We start from the raw sequence: 21,546 nt of genomic DNA on the forward strand, positions 1-21,546 counted from the left end.
CTTCCACTCCTTATACGTACGTTCCTTCCTAACACCAAATGAAATGTAATCAGCCAACTGGGCTCAAGTGGTAGGTATAAGCAAGCTAAGGAAGCAGCTTTTTTACTGAACTGTGACTCCTCCTCAGCTGGTGTCCCAGGCCTAGACCTGCCTGGAGTGCTGTGGTTACAGAGGAGAAGGGAACCTTTCTGCAATGGGAGGCATACCTGGTTAGATTTTTTATGGCCATTTCCTCCATCCACACCAAAAAGGAGGGGAGGGGGTGAAGGAATCCCCCACGCTAGGATTTTTCAGGCACTCACTGCTGTCAGAATAAACTGATCAGTGGCTGCAACTGCCAATCGAAAAAAGGTTTTCCAACATGTCCCCCTGACAGAAGTCAAAGATCAACTTCTCTCAAGCAGGGATGACCACACACTAATTTAAATTCATCCATTCCCTGTTAAAGCCACCAAATTTCAATCAGTGTATGACCAGCTCTATTTGGAGCCCTCAAGTTTAACTGCAGAGGCTTGGAAAAATGGCAATCGACCACTACTCAGAGAGGAAGAATTCTTAATGTATTAGCTGGGGATCTAAAAATAAAGAAAACACTTGGGAATTCAAATCATGTATTTTATTTTGCAAACACATTATGGGGCAGATCCTCGTACAGCGGCGCATTTATCCGCCGGGCGTAGCGTATCTAAGATACACTACGCAGCCGTAAATTACTTTTTTTTTTTCAAATCCACAAAGAATCCACGCCGTAAGTTACGGTGGCGTAGTGTATCTTTGGCGGCGTAATAGCGCGGCATTCAAATCTCTGTGATGGGGGCGTGTTTTATGTAAATACGTTGTGACCCGACGTAAACAACGTTTTCTTTAAACTGCGCATGCGCCGTCCGTGGGGGTATCCCAGTGCGCATGCTCGAAATTAACCCGGAACAAGCCAATGCTCACGACGGTGACGTCATTCTACGCAAATCCCTATTCGCGAATGACTTACGCAAACGACGTAATAAATTCAAAATGTGAGGCGGGAACGACGGCCATACTTAACATTGAGTACGCCACCATATAGTAGCTTTAACTATACACCGGAAAAAGCCAAACGCAAACGACGTAAAAAAATGCGCCGGCCGGACGTACGTAACTAGCTAATTTGCATACTCAACGTGGAATTCGACGGAAACGCCACCTAGCGGCCGGCGAAAAATTGCATCTAAGATCCGATGGCGTACTAAGACGTACGCCTGTCGGATCGATCCGAGATGCCGTCGTATCTTGTTTTGTAGATACAAAACAAAGATACGACGCGGGAAATTTTAAATTACGCCAGCGTATCAATAGATACGCCGGCGTAATTCTTTTGTGGATCTGCCCCTATATGTTCAATCAAAGCTTCATAAGCAAAAAAAAAAAAAAAGGATGAGAATCATTAACGAAAATGCAGTTCAATCATTGGCGCTTGTCCAAAAAGTATCTCGAAAGGCAAAGTATTCCATGACTCTCTAGGTGTGTGCCTGATGGACAAGCGCTAAACTCAATCCATCCATCCAATACATTCCTGTTTGATCAAGAAGTTTGTTTTTCAAAGTATCATTGTACCTTCCACTAGATTGTTGGATAACATGGGGTGTGAAACTGCTGGGACACCCCAAAATCTTTGTAGCTTTTACCCCTTTATTATCCCTCCTTCTCTCAGAATTTCTGCTCTACAGTGGAGGATGAAGAGGGTGAACCCTCTGGGGCCAGATAAGCTTTGTCCAATTCAGAACATGATTTGTTTCCAGTGTGAACCTTCAGGTGTCTGATAAGATGTGACTTTTGTATAAAAGCTTTATCACATTCAGAACATTGATAAGGCTTCTCTCCAGTGTGAATCCTCTCATGTCTGATAAGATTTGTCTTCTGTGTAAAAGCTTTGTTACATTCAGAACAGTGAAAAGTCTTCTCTATGTATAATGTTTCTCTAGTGTGAATTTCCTTATGTCTGATAAGATCTGACATCTTTATAAAACCTTTACCACATTCAGAACACTGAAATGGTTTATCTCCTGTGTGAACCATACGGTGTTTGACAAGGTACGACCTCATTGAAAATGCTTTGTTACATTCAGAACACTGAAATGGTTTATCTCTCTTGTGAATCATCCGGTGTTTGGCAAGGTATGACCTCATTAAAAATGCTTTGCCACATTCAGGACACTGATATGGCTTTCCTCCAGTGTGTACCTTCTTGTGATTCACAAGGCTGGTCTTCATTTTAAAAGTTTTGTCACATTCAGAACACTGGTACGGCTTCTCTCCAGTGTGGTCCCTCTCATGTACAATAAGCTCTGCCTTCTGCACAAAAGCTCTGTCACATTCAGAACACTTGTACGGCTTCTCTCCAGTGTGAATCCTCTCGTGCATGATAAGGTTTCCCTTCAATGTAAAAGCTTTGTCACATTTCAAACAACGAAATGGCTTCACTCCAGTGTGGACCCTCACGTGTCTGAGAAGTAAAGATTTCACCCTAAAAGCTTTGTTACATTCAGAACATTGATATGGCTTCTCTCCGGTGTGGACCCTCTGGTGCATGATGAGCTCTGACTTCCTTTTAAAAGCTTTATTACATTCTGAACATTGATAGGGCTTCTCTCCAGTGTGAACTCTTTGGTGTGTGATAAGGTGTGATTTCCATGGAAAAGCTTTTTTACATTCAGAACATTGATACGGCTTCTCTCTAGAATGAGCCCTCCGGTGTAGGATAAATGATGACTTTGCTGTAAAAGCTTTGTCACATTCTGAACAAGAATAAGGCTTTTTTCGATGGTGAGCCTTTTGGTGCACGATAAAAGCCAACTTCCCTGCAAAAGCTTTTCCACAGTCAGAACACTGATGCAGGTTCCCTCCGGTGTGAACCATTTGGTGTGTAATAAGACATGGCTTTTGTGTAAAAGATTTATCACATTTTAAGCATGGATATGGCTTCTCTCCAGTGGGAGCTCTTCGGTGTCTGACAAGCTGTGAATTTGTTGAAAAAGCCGTGCCACATTCAAAACACCTAAATGGTTTTGTGTGAATCTTCTGATGTTTGCGAAGATCTGGCTTCCTTAAAAAAGCTCTGTCACATTCTGAACACTGAAATTGTTTTGCTCCAGTGTGAATCTTCATATGACTGGTAAGAATTGACTTTTGTGTAAAAGCTTTGCCACATTCAGGACACTGAAATGGCCTCTCCCCTGCATGAACCATCAGGTGTTTGATCATTTTTTTCTTTGTTGCGAAAGCTTTTCCACATTCGGAACACGGAAATGGCTTCTCTCCCGTATGAACCCTCTGGTGTGTAATAAGATTTGTCTTTTTGGCAAAAGCTTTGCCACATTCGGAACACTGAAATGGCTTCTCTCCTGTATGAACCCTCTCGTGTGTGATAAGATTTCCCTTTGTTGTGAAAGCTTTGCCACATTTGGAACATTGAAACGGTGGCTCTTCTGTATGAACTCTCTCATGTGCAATAAGATTTTCCTTTGTTGTGAAAGCTTTGTCACATTTGGAACACTGAAATGGCTTCTCTCCTGTATGAACCCTCTCATGTGCAATAAGATTTCCCTTTGTTGTGAAAGCTTTGTCACATTTGGAACACTGAAATGGCTTCTCTCCTGTATGAACCCTATCATGTGCGAGAAGTTTTGACATTGCTGTAAATGCTTTGCCACATTTAGTACAAAAATACCTCTTCACTTTACTGTGAACAATCTCATGTCCAAGGGTGGGTTGCATTGTAATAGCTATGACGCATTGCGAACCAAGATACGGCATCCCTTCTATGTGTTCCATCTGGTATTTAGTTAGGTCTGATTTTGCAGTAAAGCCTTTGTCACAATCCAGAGAAGGTATTGCTTCTCTCTTGAATTTGACTTAATTCCGTTGTCACCTCCAGAACCCCCCCCAAAACTTCTGAGGCTGGATCAATGCCGAAGAATATCCAAAACAATCATCAAATTTTGGAAATTGATATGGCTTGTGTCCAGAGTGAATCCTCCAGTACACTCATATGGACTTGGCACTGGGGTGCCTCACCAACCTGCACAGAAATTTGGTTCATCAATCCACCTGTAAGGAGATAAAAAAAAAAACAAATATAGAAATTCTGTAAATTTGGCTGCAGTAAAGTTGCTTTCTCTTTCATTTAACCTTCATTATTACATTTTAAAATAGTGTGCGATAGACATGTTTACATTTTCGTATTTAAATTACAGGGAACACTATTATTCCCATTATTGCCTTTGGGTGGTATAATTTCATTCATTCTTTGGACCCATTCGGAGCATTTTTAGTACAGAGAAACTGTACAATAAAGCAGAAGTACAATAAAGCAGAAAGAAGCCGAACATCGGTGCGCAGGCGCCGTATAGAGCCGACTCGCAGTCCGGCTTCTTTCGTATGCGCCGAGGGGAAGCTTTTGTCATACATCAATCACTTAGCCTGTGCATAGGAACGCCCACTCCCGCGGGATTCACTACCCGGAGGAAAAATAACGTAAAAACAGTATGTACAGCAAAAAAAAAAAAAAAAAAGATCTGCATACTGTCAATGTCGGTAGTGAGCTCAATGTAATGTTAGAATTTTCTTTAGGGGTGAACCCCCGCTTTAAGCTTTGTGAGCATTTGTTACTGCAACTTTTTTTTCTCTAAAATGGTTTTAATGTTTTTTTTCTTAATCAGAACAAAGTTTTATTGGATCACATTCAAGAATACATGTTTCATAAACACTTACAAAATAATCTAAAGTTGTAATGTACAAAAATAAATTACAGGTTCCAACATCATAGAACTACGTACAGATGTCAGCTCACTGAAGAGAGCATACAGCTCCACCTAGTGGCTGAAAAAAAGAAATGACAGTACCAATAGAGCACCACTATGGCACATTCCAGAGTCACATAGTAGTAACCTCCTCCCCACACCATCTCAAATTTAGCAGGGCATCCACGGTGCAGGTAAATAACCTGTTCATGATCTTAAAGTAGTGTTCATGAGGCCTAGCCATTCCTTGAGGGATGGAGGTGATGTGCTTTTCCAGTGGAGGAGGATAAATTGTTTTGTCGTTAGGTTTTTTCCAAAATTGTCTGTCATTTTTTGTTGATAGCATAAAAAATAAAACATAGAATGCATTAAGGTGAAAAAACATGAACCTTTACAACCCCTTTTAGATATATCACTTACAAATATATATATTAAATGGAAGAGGACCCAGTGCAGAGCCTTGTAGTAGACCACCGCTAGTGACTCCTCTTTGTAACCACACTCTGGTATCTATCCTTTAGCCAACTGCATATCAACTGAACCATCCAAGGGTAAAGTCCTAGCTTGTAGAACTTTTATTCTTTATAAAGATCATTATGTAGCACTACCCCCAAGCAGTCGCTTGGTAATTTTGGGTTCTCTTTTCTGCTCCTTGATCCCAAGAACCACACAAGCCCCTCTGGCATACTTGGTTGGCTCAAGGGTCGCAAGCACATATAAGTAGGGTTGTCCCGATACCACTTTTTTAGGACCGAGTACAAGTACCGATACTTTTTTTCAAGTACTCGCCGATACCGATACTTTTTTTAAATGTGTCCCCAAATGCAGCCATGTCCCCCCACATATGCAGCCATGTCCCCCCACATATGCAGCCATGTCCCCCCACATATGCAGCCATGTCCCCCCACATATGCAGCCATGTCCCCCCATACCTAGATGCCGCCGCCGCATGGTTAATCAGCGTGCGGGGACCATCACAGCTTTCATTTGAATAGCTGTAGTGTTCCCCCGCTGCGCCACGTATAGACACTCCCCCCTTGCTCGGGATTGGACAGATCCGTCCAATCCCGAGCAAGGTGGAGTGTCTATACGCGGCGCGGCGGGAAACACTACAGCTATTCAAATGAAAGCTGTGATATTCCCCGCACGCTGTTTAACCAGGCAGCGGCGGCGTTGTTGCGGTATGCGACGGCATTCGTGGCGGAGGCGGCGGGGGCGAGTATCGGGTGAGGCATCGGGGGCATTTGCGGGAGTACAAGTACTCCCGCAAATACTCGGTATCGGTCCCGATACAGATACTGGTATCGGGACAACCCTACATATAAGGACACAAGTATGAATACCTTTAACCTGGCAATGTGTTATTACCAGAAAACAGATGGACACATTTAGTAGTAAATGCTTTTAATCAATTGATATGGGTAAAAACTATATCTAGGAGCCAGTTAAAAAAAAAAAAAAAAAAGTTAGAAGCATTTTTTTTCACGAACAAAGCTTTATTTTCAATGACAAAACCTCTTCTCTTATGTAGCCTTGATGTGCGTTACGGAAATTTGAAAGTTCTGTATATAACTGTATTCCATTTTGTATATATTGCACACTGCCCTCACTGTGCACACGACACTAATAATGTTTTCATTACATGTTGCATTCTTTCGAGTCCCGATTAGAATTAGTCTGCTTATGTTACGCCCCTTGTTACCATAAACGTACAATTGTAATATTAATGTGATACCTACGTAATCATGTGTAAAAAACCTTCAATTACGTCATAATAAAGCAGAACAGTTATTTGGAAAGATGCAGAGTGTATCTTTTGTGTCTGTTCCCTACTGCAGTAGATATTAATTTGGAACCACTAATCAATATATAAGTAAAAGATTGCAAAAAAAATAATCAATATGCGAGTTAGAAAATTAGCAATAAACGGTGTGGATAAACGTTAAATGCAGCATGAATGATATTAATACCATTCTGGTTTAGAGTGCACGGCAAAGGGGTTGGCAGGTATGATACAGGTCCTACCAAGAGGATCCTCTCTAACCATTTCCAGTCCAGACCAAAACATTCATCTCCTACATGTAAAAAAAAACATCTTTAGATATTACGCCTTAGAACCCCCAAACATGTATAGGTTCTTTTAAAGCAGAGGCCCTAAAGAATAAAATGATGGGCACTGCATATGTTTATGTCACACGATATCTGTACAGCGGTCAAACACATTTGCACAAAATCACAATACAAAATTCCCAACTGGTTGGTGTAATGGACAATATGATATTACGCAGTGTACAATGCCTTGAAAAAGTATTCATACCCCTTGAAATTTTCCACATCTTGTCATGTTACAACCAAAAATGTAAAATGTATTTTATTGGGATTTTATGGGATGGACCAACACAAAGTGGCACATCATTGTGAAATGGAAGGAAAATGATAAATAGTTTTCAAAATGTTTTACAAATAAATATGTGAAAAGTGTGGGGTACATTTGTATTCAGCCCCCCTAAATCAATAATTTGTAGAACCACCTTTCACTGCAATTAGAGTTTTTTTTGGGGTGTCTCTACAAACTTTGCACATGTTCTTCTTTGCAAAATATCTCAAGCTCTGTCAGATTGTATGGAGAGCGTCTGAACAGCAATTTTCAAGTCTTGCCACAGATTCTCAATTAGATTTGAGTCTGGACTGTGATTGGGCCATTCTAAAACATAAATATGCTTTGATCTAAACCAGTGCTCTCCAAACTGTGGCCCAGGGGCCAAAAGCGGCACTTTGCTTGCCTGTATTGGGGTCCCTTCTTATCACACACACACACACACACACACACTGCTGGGGGTCTTGTTTAAGTAGAGGCAGTGGTGTAAGGCCGCCCCCTCTTTCCAGCCACCCCCCTCTATCAGAGAGCAGACGGGGGGGGGGCACAGTGGGAGCATTTGATAGAACAGTGGCAACGTTTGATGGGCACAGCAGCTGTGTTTAATGGGCACAGTGAGGCTGCATTTGATGGGCACAGTGAGGCTGCATTTGATGGGCACAGTGAGGCTGCATTTGATGGTCAGTGTAGGGATCCAGTAGGTCGGTGTAGGGATCAGGTAGGTCAGTGTAATGGTCAGTGTAGGGATCAGGTAGGGAGTAGTATAGTGGTCGGTGTAGGGATTAGGTAGGTTAGTATAGTGGTCAGTGTAGGGATCAGGTAGGTTAGTATAGTGGTCAGTGTAGGAATCAGGTAGGTTAGTATAGTGGTCAGTGTAGGAATCAGGTAGGTTAGTATAGTGGTCAGTGTAGTGATCAGGGTAGGTCAGTGTAGGGATCAGGTAGGTTAGTATAGTGGTCAGTGTAGGGATCAGCTAGGTCAGTGTATGTCCAGTTTTTACTCCAGATCCCTCAGGTTATTTGTATACCCTTTGTAGTTAAAAGTACAGGGTTTTATATACAACTTTAGTGCCTTGGATATAAAACGCATTTGATTCATGTATGTTAGCCCAACATTGTAAGAACAATTGCACTATGTGGCCTAGATTCAGATAGGTTAGCGGATCTTTAGATCCGCGTAACCTATCCGATTTACGTTACGCCGCCGCAATTTTTTGAGGCAAGTGCTTTATTCAGAAAGCACTTGCCTCTAAAATTGCCGTGGCGTATCGTAAATTCCGCGGCTAGGGGGCGTGTACAATTTAAATCAGGCGTGTCCCCGCGCCGATCTAACAGCGCATGCGCCGTCCGCAAATTTTCCCAGCGTGCATTGCTCCAAATGACGTCGCAAGGACGTCATTGGTTTTGACGTTAACGTAAATTACATCCGTCCGTATTCGCGAACGACTTACGCAAAAGACTCAAAACTCGGCGCGGGAACGACGGCCATACTTAACTGCGTAAATGCTCATTTGCATATCTGACGCGTAAAAGATATGGAAGCGCCACCTAGTGGCCGGCCTGGAATTGCAGCCTAAGATCCGACAGTGTAAGTCACTTACACCTGTCGGATCTTAGGCATATCTATGCGTAACCTGATTCTATGAATCAGGCGCATAGATACGCCATCGTATCTCTGAAATCTGACAGTCGTATCAGGAGATACGCCGTCGTATATTCTTTCTGAATCCGGCCCTGTGACTCTAAGTGGCCGCCTGCAATGTTGGGCTAACATACATGAAACATGCTTAAATAGGTAAGGGGTGGGGCCACTCAGCGATGTCACATGGTGGCACCGCCCCTTTTGATGTCACCGACCGATGTATGCTGAGGTGTGTCCCTGAATGGCAGTTTGGAAATGTGGTCACCATAACCCCACCCCCCACTGAGACCATTGAAGGGGCACAATTCCTCCCAATGACACCGTAAAGTCTGAGGGGCAATAAACTGGCCCCGTGTTTGGAAAGTTTGGAGACCCCTGAACCATTCCACTGTAGCTCTGGCTGTATGTTTAGGGTTGTTGTCCTGCTAGAAGGTGAACCCTTGCCCCAGTCTCAATTCTTTTGCAGACTCTAAGGAGGTTTTCTTCTAAGATTGCCCTGTATTTTGCTCCATCCATCTTCCCATCAACTCTGACCAGCTTCCCTGTCCCTGCTGAAGAAAATCTTCCCCACAACAAGATGCTGCCACCACCATGTTTCACTGTGCGGAAGGTATGTTCAGGGTGATGTGCAGTGTTAAGTTTTCCGTCACACATAGCGTTTTGTTTTTAGGCAAAAAAGTTCAATTTTGGTCTCACCTGACCAGAGCACCTTCTTCCACATGTTTGCTGTGTCCCCTCCCCCACATTACTTCTCGCAAACTGCAAACGGGACTTCTTATGGGTTTCTTTCAACAATGTCTTTCTTCTTGCCACTCTTCCATAAAGAACCAGATTTGTTGCGTCCACAACTAATAGTTGTCCTGTGGACAGATTCTCCCACCGGAGCTGAGCTGTGGATCTCTGCAGCTCCTCCAGTTTCCATGGGCCTCTTGGCTTCTTCTCTGATTAATGTTCTCCTTGACAGGCCGGTCAGTTTAGGTGGATGGCCATGTTTTGGTAGGTTTGCAGTTGTGCCATACTCTTTCCATTTTCGGATGACGGATTGAACAGTGCTCTGTGATTTCTTCAAAGCTTGGGACAGTGCCGGAACTACCAGGGTCGCAGCAGTCGCACTTGCGACAGGGCCCTGGCATTCCGCCACTGTGTGAGGGGTCCAAAGACTGCAAGAAGAACAGCATGGTTACTCGGTGGAGAGCCTGCCCCGGGCACTCTTAATCTGTGAGGGGGGGAGCGAGGGACGCACAGGGAGCTTCTGCCACTTCTCCTGCCTGACGGGAGAGTCTGTTATTCTCCCTCATATGCACAATGTGCCGATTCCCCAACACTGCAGTTCCAGTCACTCAAATTTTTCCTCATCTCTCCATTCTGCAACTATTATTCACTTCGCTGCCACCCTCAGCATGTTCTCCTCTCCATGTCACTTCACCTTTTTCCTTGGTCGAGCTCATCTTCTCCAGAAGTCTGCTTCTCTCTCTCCCTTCCCTCCACAATCATGCAGTAAGTTAGCAGCGATCCTCTTGACCTGGTCCGTGTCCTCTACACTGATGCAGAGTGGACACAGACACAGCCTGTTCTCCTCTATGGGCGGTCGGATGTAAACGGACTGCCTGTCGAGCCGCTGTAATATTTTTAATGCCATACACAGAGTGGTGCACCGACGCACCTGGTACATGCGAGTACCCCATTGGGGGGTTGTTCTTATTTGTTTAAAACGTTTAAAGAGATATCACACTATCGAGGCTTTTTATTCCCCAGTATTCCAGAGATACTGCGTGGGAAGCTCAGGATCCTGTTACTATTATAGAACCCAGGGGTGGTTCACAAGCCACCTGAGCATAATTGCCAAGTCACACACTCCAAGGTGAGCATTTAATACCTAGGGGGGTCACTGGAATGAGAACACCAATGCATGATCTGCAACACCTGTCAATCATTTTCAGACACATGGATTTATAAGCAGTGCCATTACTGGATACCACGCATATGCACTTTTTTTTTTTTTTTAAACAGAACTGTTACAGCATTGTTTTTATAAAAAGACTCGTTTTTGCACAATAGCATTTTTTTGCTATTTAAAGTGGGACTATTGTTGTTCCCTATATACAGGACTGGACTGGGACAAAAATTCGGCCCTGGACTTCATCCAGACTGTCCCACTTTAACAGGTCTCTCTCATGGCGGCAGGACAACTCCCCGGCCACCCCCCCTCTCGCCACCCAAGCCCCCTCTCCCCCTTCACTAGCCACTAGCCATTCTGCTTTATTAGAGTAGAACGGCTGGTACTGGTACTCTGATAGGCAGTACCAGTGGGGAACCTAAACATTATTTCACCCGGGGCAAAGAATCAGTTCGGTGCCCCCCTTATGGGACAAGATTAGGCAGAAGGGAGAAACTCCCAGGCCATAGCTGTTGAGTCAGCTGTCTGTCCCCTCCCCCCATGCTCCTCTGTCGCCCCCCTGCTCCTCTGGTCCTCCCCCTGCTTCCCTGTTCCCCCCAGGTGAGCGCTGCAGGGAGGGAGAGGAGGTGAGCGCTATGGGAAGGAAGAGACAGAGGAGCGGAGGGGGGGGGGCGGCGGTCCGCTGTCACTGAAGCCGGCCCACTGAGCCATCGGCCCAACGGGAAACTCCCTGTAGTCCCAATGGCCAGTCCATACCTGCCTATATACCACCGGACACTTATATCTGTGTTACAAAGCACTTGGATGTACACGAGCACTTTATTATTAATGTTTTAACCTCTTCAGACCCACGCTATAGCCGAAAGACGGCTGCAGCGCGGACCTGAATTGCTGGGAGGCGGCTGTTAGAGGGAAATCGGTCCCGATCAGGGAGAGCAGCCGCCTGCTCATTTGTGCCACCTGCCAGTCCCACCTAGCACCCACAGTGTGGCCCATAAGTGTCACCTACCAGTGCCCATAAGTGCCATCAATGGTACCCATCAGTACTGCCTCATTTGTTGCCCATCACTACCGCCTCATCTGTGCTACCTCATCAGCGCATATCAATGAAGGAGAAAAATTACGCGTACGGGGGAGGAGCTACGCTGCCATCCTTTACTATTCACTGTTACTGCTCTAGATACGCGCTTGATTTAAGCCTGTTTGTCGGGATTTTTTTTTATTTTTTATAAATAATCCTCTTTTTTCCAGTTTATGAGTGAGCGCTTCGATCTCCTTTTTTCTCACTATATTCATCCCTGCGGATATCGTTTGGAGGTCTCTGGCCCGGTTCCAGATTTTACCCTTCTGGGATATGCGTGGTTGACCATCGGTGAGCTCAGTTGGTCCACACCCTGAGGTGAGCGAAGCGAGTGCTCTGGAGGTGGGGGGATTGTCAGCCATTTCTTGGATTTGTCCTTGTCACATGGACTTTCTTTGACGCTGTTTGGGACATCTTGTCCACCTCTGTTTGTATTGGACTTTTTATGCATTGATGTCATTGTTGAGTTGTCTTGCGCTGTACTCTTTTTTTTTTTTTTTTTTTTCTAAAAAATTACTTATTTGGATTATGTGATGATCTTTTAGTGTTCAGCTTATTTACAGTATTTATCTTGCTATAACGAGCCCCGGCGTATAGCGGGCACCCCCGAACTTGAAGGAAAATTCCTGAAAAAAAAAAAAAAAAATACTTACAGTTTGGATGCCCCTCGTCGGTGTCTTGCCCGTCATCCATCGCGTCCTGCCCGTCGTCCATCGGCGGCCTCGTCCGGTCCGGCGTCCTTCTGCGGCCATCGTGGTGTCCTCCCCGCTCGATCCCCGCGCTGTGTTTGAACCACTGCGCCGACATATACCGAGCACAGTACACTCGGGTATAGTCGGGCAGGCTTGGCTCCTCTCACGTAAAGGACGTATAGGACGCACAGGATGTGACCGCGAGAGGAGCCGAGCCTGCCCGACTATACCCGAGTGTACTGTGCTCGGTATATGTCGGCGCAGTGGTTCAAACACAGCGCGGGCATATATCGCGAACCCACGATTTTGCCCTGTTTTTTAGGACAACAAAGTGTGCGGTATACGCCGATAAATACGGGGCTGGATTCAAGAAGCAATTGCGCCTGTGTAACCATAGTCACACAGGCGCAATTGCTTACTTGCCCCGGCGTAACGAATGCTCCTGATTCAGGAACCTCGTTACGCCGACTGCAGCCTAAGATATGCGCGGCATAAGGCTCTTATGCCCGCATATCTTAGGCTGCATTCTTGCGATGGCCGCTAGGTGGCGTTCCCGTTGTGCTCAGCGTATAGTATGCAAATTGCATACTAACGCCGATTCACAACGTTGCGCGAGCCCTGCGTACGCAGTTTACGTCGTTTCCGTACGGCGTCTTTCGCGTAAGGCTGCCCCTGCTATTAGCAGGGGCAGCCAATGTTACGTATACCCGTCGTTACCGCTTCGCGAAATTTCAAATTTACGTAGTTTGCGTAAGTGATTCGTGAATGGCGCTGGACGTCATTTGCCGCAATGCACGTCGGGAAAGTTTCCCGACGGAGCATGCGCTCTACGATCGGCGCGGGAACGCACCTAATTTAAATGATTCCCGCCCCCTACGGGATCATTTAAATTGCGCGCGCTTACGCCGGGCATTTTGCCGGCGCGCCCACACAATTTTACGGAGCTACTGCTCCGTGAATCAAGGGCAGCGCAGTAATTTTGCGGGGGTGCAGGGCAAAAACGTTGCCCTGCGCCTCCGTAAAAAAAGCGCAATTCTACCTGAATCCAGCCCACGGTATTTATTCTGCTTATTTGAGCCGATTGTAGTACCCCTTATTTACCATTCTTCCTATGCCACAGAACACACAAGAGGAAAGGCAGGAGGTGTAGGTGGATTCTGGCAGCTTTGGAGGCATTGAAGCTAAACGAGACATATGTCAACCCTTGAGGGGGCGAGCAGGAGAGTCAGGAGGCTCTCTATGTTGCAGATAGAGAAAGGAGCTGTGTGTTAGTGGGCGTCCTGACTCTCCTGCTCGCCCCCTCAAGGGAGGGGGCGAGCACGACACTCCACACCAGGGCGAAAGCCTTGCATTACGGTGTGGAGTTACAGACAGAAGAACAGGAAGTGAGGATTTCTCAGAAGAAATAAGGACATTTAAAAGCAAAATGGAAGGATGAGGTAAGTGAAGGAGGACTGCACTAAGGTAAAGGAAGATATTTAGGGATTTTTTTTTTACCTTTACAACCCCTTTAAATTGAAACTAAAGTAAAAATGAATGGTCACACTACAAGCCCACCGACGGAACTATCCCTAGATTCACACTAAACTGATATTCTACACTGACAATCTAATCAGAATAGCACACTGTCTAGTACACAGGTGTCAAACACAAGGCCCGCGGGCCAAATGCAACCCTCCAGGCCATTTCATGTGGCCCTCGCACCTCTCCTGCAGCTGCAGTAGAGCTCCAGCCCTCCTCTGGTCTTACTCCAGACCTTGTACTTTCTGGGGTAGATTCAACAAGCAATTGCGTCTGCGTAACCATAGTTACGCAGCGCAATTGCTTAGTTGCGCCGGCGTATCGACTGCTCCTGATTCAGGAAGCTCGATACGCCTACTGCAGCCTAAGATATGACTAGCATAAGGCTCTTATGCCGTCATATCGTAGGCTGCATTCTTACGATGGCCGCTAGGTGGCGTTCCCGTAGTGGTCAGCGTAGAGTATGCAAATTGCATACTAACGCCGATTCACAACCGTACGCGTGCCCTACAAATGCAGTTTACGTCATTTACGTTCGTCGGGTTCCGCGTAAGGCTGCTCCTGCTATTAGCAGGGGCAGCCAATGCTAAGTATACCGTCGTTCCCGCATCGCGATGTTTGAAAATTACGTTGTTTGCGTAAGTGAATCGTGAATAGCGCTGGACGCCATTTACGTTCACGTTGAAGCAAATGACGTCCTTGCGAAATCATTTGCCGCAATGCACGTCGGGAAAGTTTCCCGACGGAGCATGCGCACTACGTTCGGCGCGGGAACGCGCCTAATTTAAATGATCCACGCCCCCTATGGGATCATTTAAATTACGCGCGCTTACGCCGGGCATTTTTCAGGAGCGCCCACGCAAATTACGGAGCTACTGCTCCGTGAATCAAGCGTAGCGTAGGAAATTTACGGAGGCGCAGTGTTAAAACGGTACACTGCGCCTCCGTAAGAAATGGGCAAGTCGTACCTGAATCTACCCCTCTGCTTTCAAGCAATGCATCCAGCTTCTTCCCAGCAGCAGCATAAGGAAAGGGGGGTGCACTGTGATATAAGGGAGAGTGGGGGAATCAACTTCTGATGGTGGGGTGGCTCTTGACATCTAATGTAAGGGGAGGGGATGCGTTGGACATCTAATCTTACAGATCCTACCGGCGCTTCACAATCATAATGCTGATGCGGCCCGCGATGAATTTGAATTTGACACCCTTGGTCTAGTAGCACTGAGCAGAGCCCTGGTCCATCTCTCTCCACGCCCCTAATCACACTACAAAAGGCCGCCATGGGAAGAATATTTTCATAGTGTGGGGCCGGACTAATAGCAATAAGCCATGATTGGATGGAGTCATCATTACTTTTACCAATCATGGCTCTGACAGGGCTCTGTGTCCCGATTGGCTGAAGCAATGAAAGCTTTGCCCAATCAGAGCATTCAATGCACTGTGCGGCGAAGCAGTGCATTGTGGTTATTTGGAGGGCCGAAAAAACGGTCGAATGCCCTGATAATTTGGGTGTTCGTTGAACGGGCGAAAAGCCAATGCCCGGGCCGAACCATTCACCCAACTCTACCGGCAACCAGTTAAAATGATGCAAAATGTACTCTACCATTCTGCTGTGTGATGTGTGTGGGGGGTAGGAGTTAATTGATCTGTGTGTGTGTGTGTGTGTGTGGGTAGGTGATCTGTGTTTTGGGGGGGGGGGGTAGGTGATCTGTGTCTGTGTGGGGTGGGGTAGATGATCTGTGTGTTGGCGGGGGGGGAGGCAGGTGATCTGTGTGTGTGTTTCTGGGGGGGGGTAGGTGATCTGTGTGTGAGGTAGGTGATCTGTGTGTGGGGGGTAGGTGATCTGTGTTAGTGTGAGGTAAGTGATCTGTGGGTGGGAGGTAATCGATCTTTGTGTGGGGGGGGGGGAGAGGACAAGGTAGGTGATCTGTGGGTGGGAGATAATTGATCTGTGTGTGTGTGTGGGTAGGTGATCTGTGTTTTTTGGGGGGGGGGTAGGTAATCTGTGTGGGGTGGGGTAGATGATCTGTGTGTTGGGGGGGGGAGGCAGGTGATCTGTGTGTGTGTGTGTGTGGGGGGGGGAGGTAGGTGATCTGGGGGGGAGGTAGGTGATCTGTGTGTGGGGGGTAGGTGATCTGTGTTAGTGTGAGGTAAGTGATCTGTGGGTGGGAGGTAATCGATCTTTGTGTGGGGGGGGGGGAGAGGAGAAGGTAGGTGATCTGTGGGTGGGAGATAATTGATCTGTGTGTGTGGGGATAAGGTAGGTGATCTGTGTGTGTGTGTGTGGGGGGGGGGGTTAAGGTAGGTGATCTATGTATGTATGTGTGTGGGTGGGGGGGGTATGGTGATCTGCGGGTGGGAGGTAATTGATCTGTGTGTGTGTGGGGGGGGGGGGGGAGATAAGGTAGGTGATCTATGTATGTAAGCATGTGGGGGGGGAGGTAATTGATCTGTGTGTGTGTGGGGATAAGGTAGGTGATCTATGTATGTGTGTGTGGGGGGGGGGGGGGTATGTTGATCTGCGGGTGGGAGGTAATTGATATGTATGTATGTATGTGTGTGTTGGTGGGTAGTAAGGATGAGCTCCGGCTTGTTCGCATTGAACACGTGTGGAGCCCACCAGGAAGACGGCACCCGCGCTGCGCTAATCACAGCCAGGCAGACATTTCCCGATCTCTGCAGCCGAGCATCGGGAAATGTCTGCCTGGCTGTGATTAGCGCAGCGCGGGTGCCGTCTTCCTGGCGGGCTCCACACGTGTTCAATGCGAACAAGCCGGAGCTCATCCTTAGTGGGTAGATGATCTGTGTGCGGGAAGGAGGAGGGGAGGTAGGTGATCTGTGTGGGGGGGGGAGGTAGGTGAGCTGTGTGTGTGGGGTAAGTCATCTGTGGGTGGGAGGTAATTTATCGGTGTGTGTGTGTGGGGGGGGGGGAGAAGGTAGGTGATCTGTGTATGTGTTGGGGGTAGGTGATCTGTGGGTGGGAGATAATTGATCTGTGTGTGTGTGGGTAAGGTAGGTGATCTATGCATGTAAGTGTGTGTGGGGGGGGGGGGGTGGTATGGTGATCTGTGTGTGTGGGGGTAAGGTAGGTGATCTATGCATGTAAGTGTGTGTGTGTGGGGGGGGGGGTGGTATGGTGATCTGTGTGTGTGGGGGTAAGGTAGGTGATCTATGCATGTAAGTGTGTGTGTGTGGGGGGGGGTGGTATGGTGATCTGTGGGTAGGAGGTAATTGATCTGTGTGTGTGTGTTGGGGGGTAGGTGATCTGTGTGGGGGGGGGTAGGTGATCTGTGTGGGGGGAGGTAGGTGATCTCTATGTGGGGAGGAGTGGAGGTAGGTCATATGTGTGGGGGAGGAGGAGGGGAAGGTAGGTGATCTCTGTGGGGGAGGAGGAGGGGAAGGTAGGTGATCTCTGTGGGGGGGGAGGTAGGTGATCTCTGTGGGGGGGGAGGGGAATGTAGGTGATGTTGTGTGCAAAAAGTTCACCATGACCTGATTGTTCTCAGTACATTGGTGTGCACTTACTGTACTGCCCCTCCCCCATAGTGACCCCACATTGCCCCTCCATAGCTCCCTATTCTTACCCCGATCTCTCCAGACATCTTTTCTTCAGTCTTTTGTCTGTCTCTGCTGCAGTAATGTGTGGACAGAAGAGGAGAAGGGGGATGGGGTGTTATTCTTCATTTTCTTGTAGCTTAAAGAGGGGAGGGGGGTGTCCTCCATTTTCTTGTATATCCGAGAGGGGAGGGGTGTCCTCCATTTTCTTGTATATCAGAGAGGGGAGGGGTGTCCTCCATTTTCTTGTAGATCAGAGAGGGGAGGGGGGGTGTCCTCCATTTTCTTGTAGACCAGAGAGGGGAGGGGGGTGTCCTCCATTTTCTTGTATATCAGAGAGGGGAGGAGTGTCCTCCATTTTCTTGTAGATCAGAGAGGGGAGGGGTGTCCTCCATTTTCTTGTAGACCAGAGAGGGGAGGGGGGTGTCCTCCATTTTCTTGTATATCAGAGAGGGGAGGGGTGTCCTCCATTTTCTTGTAGATCAGAGAGGGGAGGGGTGTCCTCCATTTTCTTGTAGATCAGAGAGGGGAGGGGTGTCCTCCATTTTCTTGTAGATCAGAGAGGGGAGGAGTGTCCTGCATTTTCTTGTAGATCAGAGAGGGGAGGGGGGTGTCCTCCATTTTCTTGTAGACCAGAGAGGGGAGGGGGGTGTCCTCCATTTTCTTGTATATCAGAGAGGGGAGGGGTGTCCTCCATTTTCTTGTAGATCAGAGAGGGGAGGGGTGTCCTCCATTTTCTTGTAGATCAGAGAGGGGAGGGGTGTCCTCCATTTTCTTGTAGATCAGAGAGGGGAGGAGTGTCCTCCATTTTCTTGTAGATCAGAGAGGGGAGGGGTGTCCTCCATTTTCTTGTAGATCAGAGAGGGGAGGGGTGTCCTCCATTTTCTTGTAGATCAGAGAGGGGAGGGGTGTCCTCCATTTTCTTGTAGCTCAGGGGTTCATTCTTCCTGTATTGGCTGCAGACTGAAGCTCCACATTTGACAGGAAACATGTGGCCTCCAAACCTTTTTTTTTTTTATGTAAAAAAACATTTAATAGACACAACTGTTAGAAGTAGAGGTCACATGTTTCCTGTCACATCTGCATTTCTGGTGTCTGGCTGCAGACTGGAGCCCCGCCCTCCAAAGGAATCATGTGACCTCCACAGTTTATTTATTTTTCATTCAACTTTAACTCTTTCACTGCCAGAGCTGTTTTTGCAGACATATTTAAAAAATAATTTTCGGCCAGAAGATTACATCAAACCCCCCAAATATGATATGATTTCTGAAAGCAGACACCCTAGAGAATCAAATAGCGGCAGTTCCCATTTTCTATGTTACACAATATTACCGCAAATATCTAGAAAAATGCAGAATTTCAGTAAAATACACACTAAAGTGAATTTTAAGGGAAAACAAATGCAATAAATTACTCATGTTTTTGGTAAGATATACAAGACGAGGTTGCAGCAAGTAAATAGATACCCAACATGTCAAACCTTAAATGAGCGTGCGCCAGTAAAATGGGGACAATCTTCTGTGCTCTGTATTTTCTATATGCAACGCTTAAAAAGCCACGTGTGCGGCGACATGTAATGTGCATCTCAATCAACGTTTTAAGCGTAGGCGTCCTGAAGCGCGTGTTTGCGTTCGTAAATGCATATATGTGGGGGTAGGGGGTCTCACATTTTTTTTCAGAGGGGGAGATTTTATGTGCTTGGGCGTAACTCTATTTTTTTTGTAAAAAAATGCCAGTTTCCATTAGCCAAGATGGCGGTGCCAGCACCCAAGAGCCCATTCAAGAATTGGCTCGGGTGAAGACACAGCTTGATGCCTGGACAGGTAGTAAAAGTCAGCAGCTGCAGTATTTGTAGCTGCAGACTTAAATTTTTATTTTATCTTTAAAACATTTTTGTCACATAGGGGAGGTTTTTAGGGGGTTTGGAGGGTCTGTCAGTGGGGGGGGGGGTGTTATTTGGGGGTCTCTCAGTGGGGGGAGAGTGTGGTATTTGGGGGTCTGTCAGTGGGCAGAGGGGTGGTATTTGGGGGTCTGTCAGTGAAGGGAGGGAGTGATATTTGGGAGGGTTGGGGGTCTGTCAGTAAGTGGAGGGGTGGTATTTGGGGGTCTGTCAGTGGGGGGGAGAGGGTGGTATTTGGGAGGGTTGAGGATCTGTCAGTGGGCGGAGGGGTGGTATTTGGGGGTCTGTCAGTGGGCGGAGGGGTGGTATTTGGGGGTCTGTCAGTGGAGGGAGGGTTGAGGGTCTGTCAGTGGGCGGAGGGGTGGTATTTGGGGGTCTGTCAGTGGGCGGAGGGGTGGTATTTGGGGGTCTGTCAGTGGAGGGAGGGGGTGGTATTTGGGAGGGTTGAGGATCTGTCAGTGGGTGGAGGGGTGGTATTTGGGCGTCTGTCAGTGGGCGGAGGGGTGGTATTTGGGGGTCTGTCAGTGAAGGGAGGGAGTGGTATTTGAGAGGTTTGAGGGTCTGTCAGTAAGTGGAGGGGTGGTATTTGGGGGTCTGTCAGTGGGGGGAGAGGGTGGTATTTGGGAGGGTTGAGGATCTGTCAGTGGGTGGAGGGGTGGTATTTGGGGGTCTGTCAGTGGGGGGAGAGGGTGGTATTTGGGAGGGTTGAGGATCTGTCAGTGGGTGGAGGGGTGGTATTTGGGGGTCTGTCAGTGGGCAGAGGGGTGGTATTTGGGGGTCTGTCAGTGAGCGGAGGGGTGGTATTTGGGGGTCTGTCAGTGGGCAGAGGGGTGGTATTTGGGGATCTGTCAGTGGGTGGAGGGGTTGTATTTGGGGATCTGTCATTAGATGAGGTCCAAGTGCATATGCCGCGTCACCTGGAAGGGAAAAGATAGGAGGATGTTAGTCATGCATGTGCCCCTCGTGATGTCTGCATCATGGGGAGGGACAGTCATGCCTGACACCCATGTCACTCACCAACCAGCCAGTTGTCCCCATACACGTTCTGCTCGAATTCTGTTGGGATGTTGCTTTGACGGTATATGAAGCTGTCGTGGCTGGACCCTGGGTGTTTGGCACGGACGTGCCATATGAGGCATTGGGCATCGGCTATCACCTGGACATTGATGGAATGCCAATGCTTTCTATTGCAGTATATGTGCTCTGTCTCACGGGGGGGGGGGGCTGTAGTGCCACATGGGTACAATCAATGGCCCCCAGGGTGCGTGGGAATCTGGCAATTTGGTAGAAATCTGTCATTGTCTTCATCCGATGGACCTCCTGGGTGGGTTTTATGATTTGGTTGGCCATGCGTCTCAGGATTGCGGGGACAACCTGGTGCACACATCTGCTCATGGTGGATTGTGACATCCCAGCCGACAATCCACTTGTGCGCTGAAAAGATCCAGTGGCCAGGAAATGCAGTGTTGCCAGGACCTTCACCAGTGGCTGCACTGCTTGTGTGCGGTGTGTTGGGCTGGTGATGTCATCCTGCAGGGTTGTGGTTATTTCCATGATGGCTTCACGGCTGAATCTGTAGGTGCGATACACCTCCAATTCCCCCATGGCAAAGACGTCAATGCGCGTGCGAAATATACTCTCCCGTGCCCTCCTACGTGCCCGTCGCAATAGTGCAAGGACCACGGCTGCCCCTGGCATGTTGGCACACAGATGTGTTGTCCAGCAAGTCTGGTTGCTCAGGTCGACTGTAACGCTGCTGCTTTAGCTGCTCTCCAGCTGACCTCTGCAAGTCTGGTGCAAAGTTACCCCTGCTTTTATGAGGGGTAACTTGGCGCCGGAATTTCCAGTTACGCGCATCGGGAGTAGCCTGCGCCGGTCAGTCGTAATTTGGTGAATCGGCCCAACAACCTAATTTGCATATTTAAAACACAAAAACCATGGCCGCGCCAGATCCGAACAGCGTAAATCTGCTCCAACGCCGCGCCGGCGTTGAAATGTTACACCGAGGCGAAGAAGTCTATTTGGAGGCGTAATCTGGTTCTCTGGGTACGGCGCAGCGATCCGCCGGTGCAAATCTGCACTTACGCCACGCATCTAAAAAAAAAAC

At 47.5% G+C, this 21,546-nt stretch overlaps 2 protein-coding genes across 2 annotated transcripts in view; both read right to left on the reverse strand.

Annotated features, from left to right (window-relative positions):
• Positions 1–21,546, reverse strand: part of LOC120928817 (zinc finger protein 420-like) — a 928,736-nt gene that overhangs the window by 827,679 nt on the left and 79,511 nt on the right. The gene's annotated exons all lie outside the window — the stretch shown is intronic.
• On the reverse strand, positions 1,368–17,632 carry LOC120928812 (zinc finger protein 260-like). Its single transcript, XM_040339823.1, has 2 exons — positions 17,569–17,632; positions 1,368–4,083 (listed from the first exon to the last, which is right to left on the reverse strand). Exon 2 carries the CDS (start codon positions 3,805–3,807, stop codon positions 1,684–1,686), a length of 2,124 nt encoding a protein of 707 aa, XP_040195757.1. The 5' UTR covers positions 3,808–4,083; positions 17,569–17,632; the 3' UTR covers positions 1,368–1,683.

Source organism: Rana temporaria, chromosome 2 (genome assembly GCF_905171775.1).
Source record: "Rana temporaria chromosome 2, aRanTem1.1, whole genome shotgun sequence".
Classification (NCBI taxonomy): domain Eukaryota; kingdom Metazoa; phylum Chordata; class Amphibia; order Anura; family Ranidae; genus Rana; species Rana temporaria.

Excerpts from the sequence above, each read along its gene's own strand:
- LOC120928812 (XM_040339823.1), bottom strand. The coding sequence starts at position 3,807 with ATGGAACACATAGAAGGGATGCCGTATCTTGGTTCGCAATGCGTCATA.